The sequence below is a fragment of the Molossus molossus genome, unplaced genomic scaffold (genome assembly GCF_014108415.1).
Source record: "Molossus molossus isolate mMolMol1 unplaced genomic scaffold, mMolMol1.p scaffold_m16_p_3, whole genome shotgun sequence".
Classification (NCBI taxonomy): domain Eukaryota; kingdom Metazoa; phylum Chordata; class Mammalia; order Chiroptera; family Molossidae; genus Molossus; species Molossus molossus.
In genome coordinates this window covers 54,113,501-54,126,200 of record NW_023425366.1, presented here as the reverse complement: position 1 = coordinate 54,126,200, position 12,700 = coordinate 54,113,501, and the positions used below count along the sequence as shown (strand labels likewise).

At 40.7% G+C, this 12,700-nt stretch overlaps 2 protein-coding genes across 3 annotated transcripts in view; both read left to right on the top strand.

The window, feature by feature from the left end:
- MTX3 (metaxin 3) overlaps window positions 1-12,700 on the top strand; it is a 760,898-nt gene that overhangs the window by 373,380 nt on the left and 374,818 nt on the right. The gene's annotated exons all lie outside the window — the stretch shown is intronic.
- HOMER1 (homer scaffold protein 1) overlaps window positions 6,549-12,700 on the top strand; it is a 122,216-nt gene continuing 116,064 nt past the window's right edge. Inside the window, exon 1 of one of the 2 annotated variants that reach the window (XM_036279105.1) lies at window positions 6,549-7,935. In XM_036279105.1, the coding sequence (XP_036134998.1) occupies window positions 7,931-7,935 (5 nt within the window). In that variant the 5' untranslated portion in view covers window positions 6,549-7,930. The remainder of the gene's footprint in view (window positions 7,936-12,700) is intronic. The other variant, XM_036279104.1, reaches the window with a different exon arrangement.

The following is a 12,700-nucleotide window of genomic DNA, read 5'->3' as shown; positions in this document are numbered from 1 at the left end:
AGTCTCTCTCAAGAGATACAATGTGAGCATAAAACTGAATAATGAGGAGTGTGAAAACCTTGGGCATATGTTACATGTGGCAAAGGCCCTGTATTTGGAACAATCTTATCATATTTGAAGAGCAGCAGGAATACCAGAGTGGCTTTGGGCCGTGTGGCAAGTAAGTGGTTTGCTTAGCCAATAGCCAATGCCTCTTCTTCCTTGCTGTGAGAGCTCAAAGTTTGTTCAGACACAATATGTAGACTCAAGGTGGTGAACTACCATTGGTCTAAACGAATCATAAAAATCTTGTTTCAAACTGGCAGTGATTGATTTAGAGATGGGCATGTAACCCAGTTCTAGCCCATGAGACATAAGAGGGGATTTTCTGGGGCCTTTTTGAGAGTTTTCTTCCCTGGTAAGAACCAGGCATAAAGGAGAAAATTTCTCAATCTCTTTCCCTCCCTTTCTGTTTTGGATACTGTTTTGTGAGATTATGATGTCTAAAAACCCAAGTCTTCTAACAACCATGAGATAAAAAGCCAGGTTTATTTTTTGTTTTTGTTTTTTATCCTCACCCGAGGACATTTTTCCATTTTGTGTTCAGGTAGAGTGGGAGGGAGAGAGAGGAACAGAGAGAGAGAGAAACATCGATGAGAAAGGAACACATCGAGTGGCTGCCACCCGCACAACCGACCAGGGCCGGGGACAAACTGCAACCGAGGTACGCGCCCTTAGCGGGAACCGAACCGGGTCTCTCACGACCGCAGGCCGACGCTCTAACCGCTGAACCAAACTGGCCAGGGATAAAAAGCCAGGTTTAAAAGACAACATATGAAGATGGCAAAGTGAAAGGCTGGAAAGAACCTGGACCCCAATGGCAACTTTGACATTCCAAACCAACTGTAAGACCATCTACCTTCTGACTTCTCGTCAAGTAAATAAGCAAATAAAAAACAATCTTATAGCCCGGTTGGTGTGCCTCAGTGGTTGAGTGTCGACCCATGCATCAAGAGGTTGCCAGTTTGATTCCAGATCAGGGCACATGCCCCGGTTGTGGGCCCAATCCCCAGTGGGGGGCATGCAGGAGGCAGCCAATCAATGTTCTCTCTCATCAACATCTCTATCTCTCTTCCTCTCCCTTCCTCTCTCTTAAAATCAATAAAAAAATTAAAACAAACAAACAAAAACTCTTATAGCTTAAGTCACCATTAGGTAGGGTTTCTATTCCTTGCAGTTGACATACCAACTCATATACCAGCAATGGGGGTCGGGGGATGGCAATCAAGGTAAGAAAGGTTGGCAGGGTCCCATCATGCAGTCAGTGCCTCTTAGGCTAAGCCTTGGAGTTTGATTCTGTTCTAGGGTGAAATATTTTAGCAGATGATCCCATAAATACAAGCATATAGTACAGATCTATCTATATCTACATCTATGTATATCCATATTTATCATGAATATGACACAATGCAATTCATTATTAAAATAATGGAATAGATATTGACTAAAGATATATTTACCATTGCCATTTTAATTTTTAGAGAAACTACTATTTGGAACCAGATTAAAAGAAATAAAAAGCCTCACGAATAACTCATGATACATCTTGGCTGAAACTCCCAAGTGTTAGCAATCTTTATTTATTCTGACTTCTTATGTTAGGGAAAATGTTTAACATGGTTTCCAGGTGTTTCGTCTGCCCACTTTAGCCATGTCAGAGTCTCTACCAATTATGTTCTGCTTCAGAGTTTCTGATTGCCATCTTAATCCCCTCTCTCTCTTGAAATAGCCCCGATTTTTTGCCCCAGCCTTGTTTCTTTGATAAGAAGGCAACTTCCTTTCGTAAGCATGATTGTCCTTAATACCTAGGTGGTGCTTTTCTCCTAACTGGCACCAAAAGAATCACAAAAGAAGGTGGCTCATTTAAAACATTTTCCTCATGGTTGCCCTGTTCCCCCATTCAGGAAAAAGATTATTGGTTGCCATGGCAATCAGCTTCCACAGCATTCCATTCTAACTGTACAGGTGTAGCACAAGCTTTACTCCCCGGTCTTTACTGTAGATCTCCGCAGATCTGCATGTTTCTCCAGCCTGTTTTCTGTAACTGTTGTTTAGAACAACCAACCAACCAAACAAACAAACAACCTGCAGTTAAGCCAGATAATTTTTTCAAAGGTACCATATCCCCATCTTTTCTAAGTATTTAAAAATGATTTTCTCACAGCACCAACTGAAAACTTTCTGATATGCTCTTTCATAAGCCTGGGATTATATTTGTATCTCTAACCATATTTAGAAAACAAATAACAAATTTACAGTAAAAATCAGAGCAAGAGATAGTTCTATTAGATTATTTCCCATCACTCTATATCATATCTTTCCTGACAACAATTCTGTAACTTCCCTCCCTCCACCACTCCCCAATCCTCTGGCATAGTACATACAAACTGAAGAGTAAAAAATTGTCCTCAAGTCATTGCCTTTACTCCCATCCTTGAGACTATTAACTAGTCTCTGTTTCTGTTCAGAATATTATTGATAATAGTAAAAAAATGGTTTTGAACAGGCCAAACACATTTCACTGGCACCCAATATCTGCTATACTGTAGAGGAGGTGGGATGACTTTGGAGAATCAACTGGATAAATTCAGTTTCCCTACAACTCATTCATTTTTTTCTTATTACTTTTAGTCTTTGCGGGTTACTTAGTTTCTTCATAACTATGTGGCATATACTAGGAATCTTGAGATTTCTATTTTATGCAGAGATATCTTTTATTTCTACCTATGACTTTGAAGCAATACTATTTGAAGCAATAGTGGTATTTTGATCATTAAAAAGAGGGAACTTAAAAGGGAGTTGCTATTATCTGACATAAGCAATTAAAACCAAAATCTGGCTTTTACTCTCTTTCCTGCAAAGTTTTTCTGTCTTCTAGATGTCTTTTCATTGAAAAAGACATATCTCATGACCAATCTATGAACACCCATTGAATATTGCCATCTCCTATTAAGGGTATGGAAGTAAACTCTAACTAAAACAGATGCCTTCGCCCACAGATTCTAAAATCAGAGCGTATTCATAAGCCTCTCCACAAATTTTCAGAGTGTAGTGGGAAACAGGAACTGTTAAAAAATTGAAACTTTACCAACCAAAGTACTTTCTGTCTCTTCTGGTAAAAATAAATAAATAAATAAATAAAATTAATTCATATATATATACGTGTGTGTGTGTGTGTGTGTGTGTATATATATATATATATATATATATATATATATATATATGACATTACTCTCTAGGAAGCTCACTATTGTAAAAAAACAGCAATCAGGATCAGAAATTCATGGCTAGCATTTAGGTTACATCAGCTCTGTTTTAGGAGAAAAGACATTTACTTTTCTAAGGAAAATCATAGAATGGTTCTCTGACTCCTCTCAAAATTGTATTAGAATTGTTTCAAGGGAGGAGAAAAGGGCATTTACTTTATTGTTTCTGAACAGATAGTCCATGAAACATAAAAATGTCTTATTCCTCTGGGTACATGAACATATATAGATTCCCTGATATACTAAATCCCCACACAAGCTAGAAAAAAAAAAGAAAAGAACAATTATTGGTAGAATTGCTTAAATTAAAAGCAGAAGCTGAAGGTAAATAATCACATAAACTTTGAGTAATTATATCACATTGCACCATTAGATTTATATAGGAAAATGTTGCTTTGCTTTCACTTGACAAAAGAGCAGTTGAGAAGCAATCACGTAGCTTTAAAAAGTAGAAACTTAATGAAGGGTCAGCATTCTAAAGGCAGGGAGGCAGCTGACATGCCCTTTTGACAGCTGGGTCAAGAAGAGGGGGAATAAGATTGTAAATCAGAAGAAGTCATGATAAAAGAGTAGAATGAAGTATTTGATAATGATAAAGTGAACTTTACTTAACATGGACAGAAAGAGCAGGAAGCAGAGAAAAGTAATTTAGTTTAGATAGGAAATAATTTGTAGAGAAATTTTAGTAGACTAATAATTTAATTTGTATTTCAATTAGCACCAGCCAAGAGATGACATTATCTGAAGAATGACAGTTGTTTTAATATTATATACATAAGAAGCTCCGTTTATTTGAAATTAGCACAAGTTTCTGTTAATATAATAGTATATGTTAAACAAGTTGTCAATCAGATTTATTTTATTTTATTTATCTTCACTTTCAGACATTTTTTGTTTTTTAAATCCTCACCAGAGGACATTTCTGCATTTATCTTCAGGTGGGGGGTGGGGGGGTGGGAGAGAAACCTCCATGTGAGAGACACACTGATTGGTTGCCACCCACACGACCCCAACCGAGGCGAGGACAAACTGCACCTGAGGTACATGCCCTTAGCCGGAACCAAACCCCGGACTCTCTGGAACCGGGGGACCATGCTCTAACCGCTGAGCCAAACCGGCCAGGGCAATCGGGTTTATTTTTGATTAACCTTTGTTATAACCCTAAAAAAAACTACTTTTAGTATTTCAAGTTATAAGCAAGATCATGATTTATAATGTGAAGATAACCAGAAAGCCCGATTTAGTTGCAAATTGGTCCTATTTTGGCTGGTGTCCTTTAATGATGGATTCCTAACTTGACCAAGAAAATGTAAATGCAGAAAGCTGCAAAACCAACATTCCTTAATTAGGAATCATGTTAGTAGTCTAACATTACAAACATTTTTAAAAAGCCACACAAGTTATAAATTCTGCAGTTTTAGTTTCTTGTATTTAAACTGCACTGATATCGATTTACAGTTTTCTTAACAATCACTTTATAGGTTGTTAATCCTATGTTCTGGATTTTCCAGGTCACTTCAGATTTCAAATATTTGATGTATTGTCAAATGATGTGCCTGGATTTTGGTTTGGAAAATGTGGTCACTGAATTTATAGATTAACTCTGAAATAGCAATGGCCTTTGGCATTATGTAGTAACTCTATTTCTGGGTCATGATGGTCAAATTAAATCAAACCAAAGTTCATTATTTAAGTCTGCCTAACATTATTTTTTAAGTCTGCCTAACATTATATAAGTCTGCCTAACATTCATTATTTAAGTCTGCCTAACATTTTTTTAATGTTTTAAAATAATAAAGACATTTTAAAACTTTGTAGTAATTTTCAATATGAAAAGCATTCATGAGTACACACACGCAGCTAGCAAACCTATAAATGGCTATTCATCCTTGCCATGAAGGAAATGAAAAACAGATTTAAGAGGTATTGTACTTATATGGCCCAAACTAAGGAAGATAAAAATAATCTAAATGTGCTTGTGTTAATATTCTTTTAAAAAGGGTTTGGAGGGTAGATTTGGTGGTCTTTCTTATTTTTAATTTCCATAGACTGGAACTCATATCCTTGATAAACCAGAATTAAGAGGGTATACTGGTATTTACTATGTCTATGACGATAATTATGAGCAAACTTTCCAAATTAAGATCGACTCATTATCCTGTGCCAAAACATTACTATTCTGCAAATAAAAACACTTAGATCTTTTGATGGCCGTCTCTCTTCTCCCCTATTAATTACTATCCTTTATTATATTATAACATTTATTCATGGCTCCGCTCTGTGTTCATTCATGATTCAGATAAACCACTAAGTGGGGAAAAAGAAGTTTCAAAGTCTCCTATGTGCAAATTGGCACTAACTCTTTCAAAAATTAAGGTGATTTTTTTCAAGTCTTGTTAGAAATAATCTATCACTAGTGATCAGGCTTTCCTCCCACATTTCCAAGATAGTTGGGACTTGAGAAGCCCTGGGATGCTGCTGCAATAGAGGTGCGAGTGGGAGATAGGATATCACCCGCTTGACACTTAAGCACTGTTGCTATGAATGATTCACTCGCTTTTGGCACCTGTGTTGCAAGGAAATCTCTGCCTTTTGCTTCTCCAAGCTCTTCTTGGGCTGTCTCCTGTGCTTTGGCCTTTAAGGAAAAGCGAGAACAGGTGGGCACAGAGGAGCTCGTGGAATCCTCCTCCCCCGCTCCTTCCCTAATTTAGCAGTACTTCCGGCCCCGTGACATCATCCCCCGCACCCCGGTGACGTAAGCGGCGGATGACGTGTGTGCGGAGAAGAGCGCGCTGACGTTGCTATTTAAAGGTCCTCCTGCGGGGAGGATGGAGACACAGCGCGAGCACCTGGTGTGGGGTGCAGAGGAGGGGGCTGTGGCGGCCGGGAGCGGGGCCAGGAGTCAGCCCTGGAGCGGAGCGCACGGGCCGCCTGCCGCCGGCCACTAGGGGAGGGGGGAAAGGAAGGAAGGACGGACTGACGGACCTGCCAGCCCGACTAGCTCCCCACGCGGGCCGGCTCGGGGCCACAGCCTCCCCGCCGTCCTCTCGGCTGCAGCCTCCATCGGCTGCAAGCAGGGCCCCCTCGTGCCTTCGGGACGTGTCAGCGCCCCAGCCCCCCGCGCCCCACCGCGGCTCCGCGGCGGCGGCTGCCTCCTGCCTCCTCCCGCGAGCAGGGGGAGGGACCGCTCTTGCCCCCGGTTCTCCCCGCCCCATCTCCCCCCGCTTCTCCCCCCGCAGCCAGCTCTGCCGCCGCGCTGGGCTCACGCGGGCGGCGCTGACCTGGGAAGGGGCGCCTTGCGCTCTGCGAGCGTCCGGTGGAGGCGGAGGCAGCGGCGGGCTCCAGAGCCGCCCGGGTCGGCGCTGTTCTGCTGAGCGGGAGCTGGAGGCCGGCGGAGGCGGGCGGTGATGGAAGTGTGAGGAGGCGGCGGGGCCCGGGGACTGTGAGGCGACGCGTGGCGGCGGCGCGGAGCGTGAGGGCTGGGAGCAGGGGTGGGGGCGCCGGACCAGCGACTCTCCTGTGGCTGCGAGCCCCGCTCCCCTGCCCCCGACGCAGAATTAGCCGCCCGCCCCGACTCGGGTGGGCTCCCGTCGACCCTTCAGCTCCGTCTTCCACCGCTCGGCCCGCCCCGGAGCTGGGGGCAGGGTGCCGGGGGCAGCGTGGGGCTTGGCGCTCTGATTCATTCATTCTCCGCCGACGGGAGCCTCGGACCTGCTGTGCTCTGGAGAGGAGGGAAGAGTGGGCAGCCGCGAATGAAGGGCCGGGCGGAAGCCGGGCTCCATTGTGCTCGGCGGCGGGGAGCGGGAAGGGGCTGAGGGAGGTGGGATCGGGCCCCCTCCCCCTGCTCTCCGGCATGCGCTGCGCCCCCAGCCTGCTGCCAGCCTGGAAATGGCTCCGTTTATTCTCGGGAGAATGAATCGATCCTGCCCAGCATTCTCTTCCTACTCTCCACCTCTTCTCTGCTCCGAGCCTTAGGAGGGGAAAACATTTAAAAGACAGATTCCAATGTGGAGTGCTGTGCACGTCGCGAGTTGCCGGGTTTGCACTTCGAGGAGATTTTTCTATATAGCTTTTTTTCTAATGTGAGTGCAGGGAAGCAGTGGCATTACTGCTTTTAGAATTTTTATTTTCTCGTAGGGCTCTCTATAAAGTGCACGTCGCATTGGGTTGCACGCTCCACCCCCAGGGACCTGGTGTGGTAGAGAAATTTGAACCTGCAGCCTTAGTAGCACCGAAAAGACCGAGTTACCTGGCTCTCCGGGAGTGGAGGAGGACATGAGCAAAATGACCACCGAACTCATTTTTTATAGGACTCTGTGAAGCTGGATTCTGCGTTTCCGACACGTAGACTCATTTTGTGGAATAGAGTTGACGGCTGTCCCCTCCGCACAGCATTTTAACTCTAATAAGCAAATGCCACCTCTGTTTGAACGTTTTGGTATTTATGAGAGAGAAGTCATTTTACATAAGGGAATTAAGTGAATTGTCAGCACTACTGAAATACCTCCAGAAAAGGACCTCGGGGGGTGGAAAAGCAACTGCGAAATAGCAGACGGAGAAATTCCTCTGGAAGTTATTCCGTAGCATAAGAGCAGAAACTTCAGAGCAAGTTTTCATTGGGCAAAATGGGGTAAGGATTTTTGTGTTTAACACAGCTTTGAACGTGTGTGTGTGTGTGTGTGTGTGTGTGTGTGTGTGATTGTATGTGTTTTATGTTTTCAAACAAATTTGCTACGTTGCTAAGCTGGCGGTACTTTAAAAATATAAGTGTGTTAACCTTTTAACAAGTTTTTTGTTTGTACAGTGACATCGGAGGTTATAATTAAGAAACATACGTTAGTAATATTTAAGAAGACAACACACTGCACTTAACTGGTCAAGTTGCCGCATCAGTTTGTAATTAAAATAATGTCTTGGGTTTTGTTGCCGGTATCTTTCAGACAAGTACAGTGCTGCATTCTCTCAGTACTTTGAGAATAATCAGTTGCACAAAGAAACAATTGTAAAGTAATAGTGGTTAGACTACAGTCCTTGAAAATGATCCAATGTACATTGTCACCCTTACTGTGCCCTCTGCTTTGCCCTTGAATATCCAAAGCTAAAATGTACAATTGATTTATTGGGGCATTAAAATGAAAATCAGAAAGCCTTACTGATGTGGTCTTCACAGTGCCAGTGCACTTGGTAAGAGATCAGAGCTTGAATAGGAAGAGCTTTTTATTGAAGGAACTTGTTCATTTCTTCTATTTGCTGTCAAGCTCGGGTCATCAGTTTGTATTAACAATGTCAGATTACCTTCCTTCAGATCCAGAGTCAACCAAGAGTGCATTTTCCAACCTTGTATTAACTCTTCACGCAGTAAATTGATAAAATGCTTGCGACTTCCTAATTTAAGCCAGAAACCCATTATATACTAATGGAGTAATGATCTAATCATTTCACTGACAGATTATTAATGCTGTTTGTCAAAGAGAAACTTCTAGAATTTTCTCTTTCTCCCTCTTTCTCAGTGATCGAACAAACACATCTAAAATGCACTTACTAAGGGCATAGCCATCGAAAAGATATACTTTGAAATTTATTGTGACAGGTTAGGGGTGTGCACACCTAAACTTTCTTGAAACTTTCGGAGGGAAGTTCTTAGATACTACCTTTTTTGTTGGAGTTAGAATTTGAAGTTTATTAACTTGAGTAAGTTTTAAAATGTAGAACATATGTTGTAGGAGTCCTTCATCATGACTTAGTGAGAAAGAGTGATAACTTTAAAAATTAAATGATGATTGATGAGAACGTATCTAACTTGCATGATTTGGGGTACTGCTAAGAGGAATTAAAATACCTCGTTCTAGTGCTTTGTGATCTGAGGCAAATTACTTAACCTGTATGAACTCTGATTTCTTATCTGTAATGAAGGACTTAGATGAGTTTTAAAAATTTTTCCAGCCTATAAAAGTGAGTTATTTGTTTGTCCTTCTTTCTGTTGTGATGATTACTAGTTGGTTTCTTGAAGTAAATCTTTCAAATGGAGAGATTTTCTCTAAGCAGTTTTTAAGTATGTAAGCTAAAAAATAATGACATTTGAAAATGTTTTGGATGAATTGCACCACTTTTAATAAGATAAAATACTGAAAAATACTACTATTCAAAACCTTTGAAATATGGCTTCTCTTGAGAATCTATGGCTCTTCTGTTTAAAACATGTCAGGGGATAAAATCAAATGGTATTTTTTCTTTTTTCATGTTGAAGGCTGCATTTTTTCTAGATGGTGGAATGACAGCATCATGGAAGAAAAAATTTTTTTTCTGCAACCTTTAATCTGCATGAATGCTCTTCATTTGGGATGAACTTAATAACTAAGGGGACTAGTGTTTAGTTTAGGAAAATAAGTCCCCACACCTAGCACACAGTTTAGCTCCTTCAGTGTAATTAAATTTGTATATAAACTTATTTATTTGCCCTTTTCTTAATAAAGCTTTAAAAGTGGACTGAAGAGGAAAAGGAATATTTATGGCATTATTTTTCTGTACGTCTATATTTGGGGCTGTGACTCTTTCTCATTGATAGACTTGCTTAAGCAGACTTGTCAAGAGAGGATGGACAGGTGAAAGTAGAAGAGCATACAGAGAAGGCATTTGTGGAAGTTTCTACACTTGGTAGGTATTTATACCTAATAAGTGCAGAATAAGCATAGCCTTCAGCTCCTATTTAAGGCAAAAGGAAATAGAGTTTTAAATGGTCTTTAGAGTTTACCCAGGCAATCCTGAATTACCTGCCTCTAATGGGTATCTAAAATTTAATATTGTGGATGAAGAGTTTCACATTTTACGAATCTATTTTTGACTAATGTTAGATTATAATAAAAATTTAATGTTGACTTATGGATAAAATTGAAAATCTTGAGGCAAAGTTTAAGCAAAAGGAATTATTTTTAAATAAAATGAGTGATTAATTTAGGCAGAAACAAAACATGGCTCCTATAATAGTAGTTTATGAACTATGGTGGAAACGGAAAAGAACAGCTGAAACTGACAGTTGGCAGAGTCTGTCAAAGTATCTTGGATGCTGCCTGCACTGTTTTTAATTACAGTGAAGGCAGTCGAAGTACTGGTTTGTGAAATAGGTGTATCAGACCCCCAAGAATTAGAGCATTCATTTATGTAAGAGAAAGTCTAGGAAAAGCTTCAAAGCCTAGGTGAGGAGCCTCTGTTGCTATGACCCCCCAGTCCTCCAAGTAGTATCTTGTAATGAGAGCAGTGAGTCAGTAGCTATTTCAGAACTATTAGAGTAGGCACCAGAAACAAAGTAACTTCAATGAGTTATTTCATGCCACCTTTTGTTTTGCCCAGCTCATATTGGCAATTTAGTGCCATCAACAAGGAACTAGAGTATCCTCTTTCCCCCCAACCCCACTAAGAGTTATTTATAAAATGTGATTCTCCCTCCTAAGGAGGTCTGATAATACTGTTTCTGATTTATCTCACCTGCCTGTGGGAACCTCTGGAAACCATCTTCTCCACCTTTCCCTAGATAACTTCCTGAAGCATGAAGTGGGTGCTGCTGCATTGCAAGCTGAACTGAGTCCCTTTGCTGAGAGAGGAAGCTGACACCTCCTCTTTCTGCCTTAGGCTACTGGGTGCTGCTTTTGGAAGCTACTGTAGCAAAAATGAGAAAATCTTGATCCAGCACTGCAATATGAACAGGCACTGATGCAGAGGCAATCATTTCTAACATTAGAGAAGTTAGATACAACTCCTTAATTTTTTATTTGTTCATTTTACCAGTTTTGAACTATTATATGGGATGTATAGTAGCTCAGTGCTGCTGATACAGAGCTAGTAAAATGTATTCCTTCCCTCAGGGAGTTTATGGTTTAGAAGTTGGGAAGAGAGTCAAGCCTAAAATTAAAAAGTACAGTGAAATGTCTAAGGGGTTGTAATGTAGGTTATAATTCCTCATAGAGGTACAAAGTGTGTGTATCATCAGCTGCCAGGGGAAGGATAAAACAACTTTTGTGGAGGAGGCAACGTATTAAATAATGAAAGATGAGTACGGGTGGGCCTTGTAGACAAATGAGAGGGTATTCAAGGCAGAGAGAATAGTGTGATTGACTGCGCTAAAACATGGAACTCAAAGGTTTGGCATGATGAACTTGGCTTCAAGAAATATACCTAGAGCTATATGCAGGGGCCAGGTTAGAGGGCCTTCTACACCAAACAAAAGCAGGTATAATTCAGGCTTTTTTTGTTGTTTGGTGGCAGTGGTCCATTATAGTAAGATAAACAGTTTATCGCAAAATCTAGGGCACACATATATAAATGATAAAATGTCATGAAATAATACACTTTGTGTGATACCTTCTGGTATTTTCTATTTTAAAGAAAAAAATGATGGTTGGGGCTCAATAAATTGATGGTAGCAACTGATAATTTGAAAAACACCGCTTTTGACTGTGGAACCTACTAAAGAGTTTTAAGCAGAGCAGTTCCATAAAGGGTCAGGGAAATAGTGTGAGAAAACAGTTTAAAAAGTCATTTAAAATTTTGTTTTATATGTTTTGCCGGTGGAAACACCAAGCCAGAGCAATGAACCCTGGCGAGGAAGAGGAAGTGGATCGCTGGTCAGGCCCTGGAAAATTCCAGGGTGGAGGGAGAGAAGATGGTGATGAGTTGTATGGTTGTCTGAGTGGGACTTTTTCAGGATTAGAGCATTTCATGTGCAGAGGTAAAAATGTAGGACATGGCATGGTATGTTCCTAGCAGAGCTGCTCACTCAGATGGGCCATGAAACAGTGAATTTGGGACTTTAAAGGACTTTCAAGTCCTTTGAAAGGGACTTTCTAACGTCCATACGAACCACATGCAAAGTAAGAGTGAGAACATTTTAAAAATTCTACCAAGCAAGTAATTAAAGTGTACTTGGAGTTGCCAGTAAGATTTGCCTTGAAAGCTGAAATGTTACTTGTCCTGACTTACAAAGAATTATAATTTTATGTCTTTCAGCATATATTAGGAGGATATCAACCATAAGAAGAGTAGAAGAGTTTATATATTTGGAGAATAGCCCCTCCCCCATTTTATTGAAATATGATTATATATGGCATTGCATTACTTTAAGGTGTACAGTGTAATGATTTGACACATGTATATATTGTGAAATAATTACCGTAAGTCTAGTTCACATTTATCATTTTATACAGTTACAAACATTTTTTCTTGTGATGAGAACTTTCATGAGAATAGGTTTATTTTTGAATATGTTAATGGAATAATTGAACCTGTCCCACTCCTAATGAAATTTTTAAATAACTCATTTGTTTGTTTTTAGGGTTTTTCTTTTTTAGGTAATATATTATACATGGACAGTCACCTTTGCTCTTTGCAAATGTCCTTTTCCC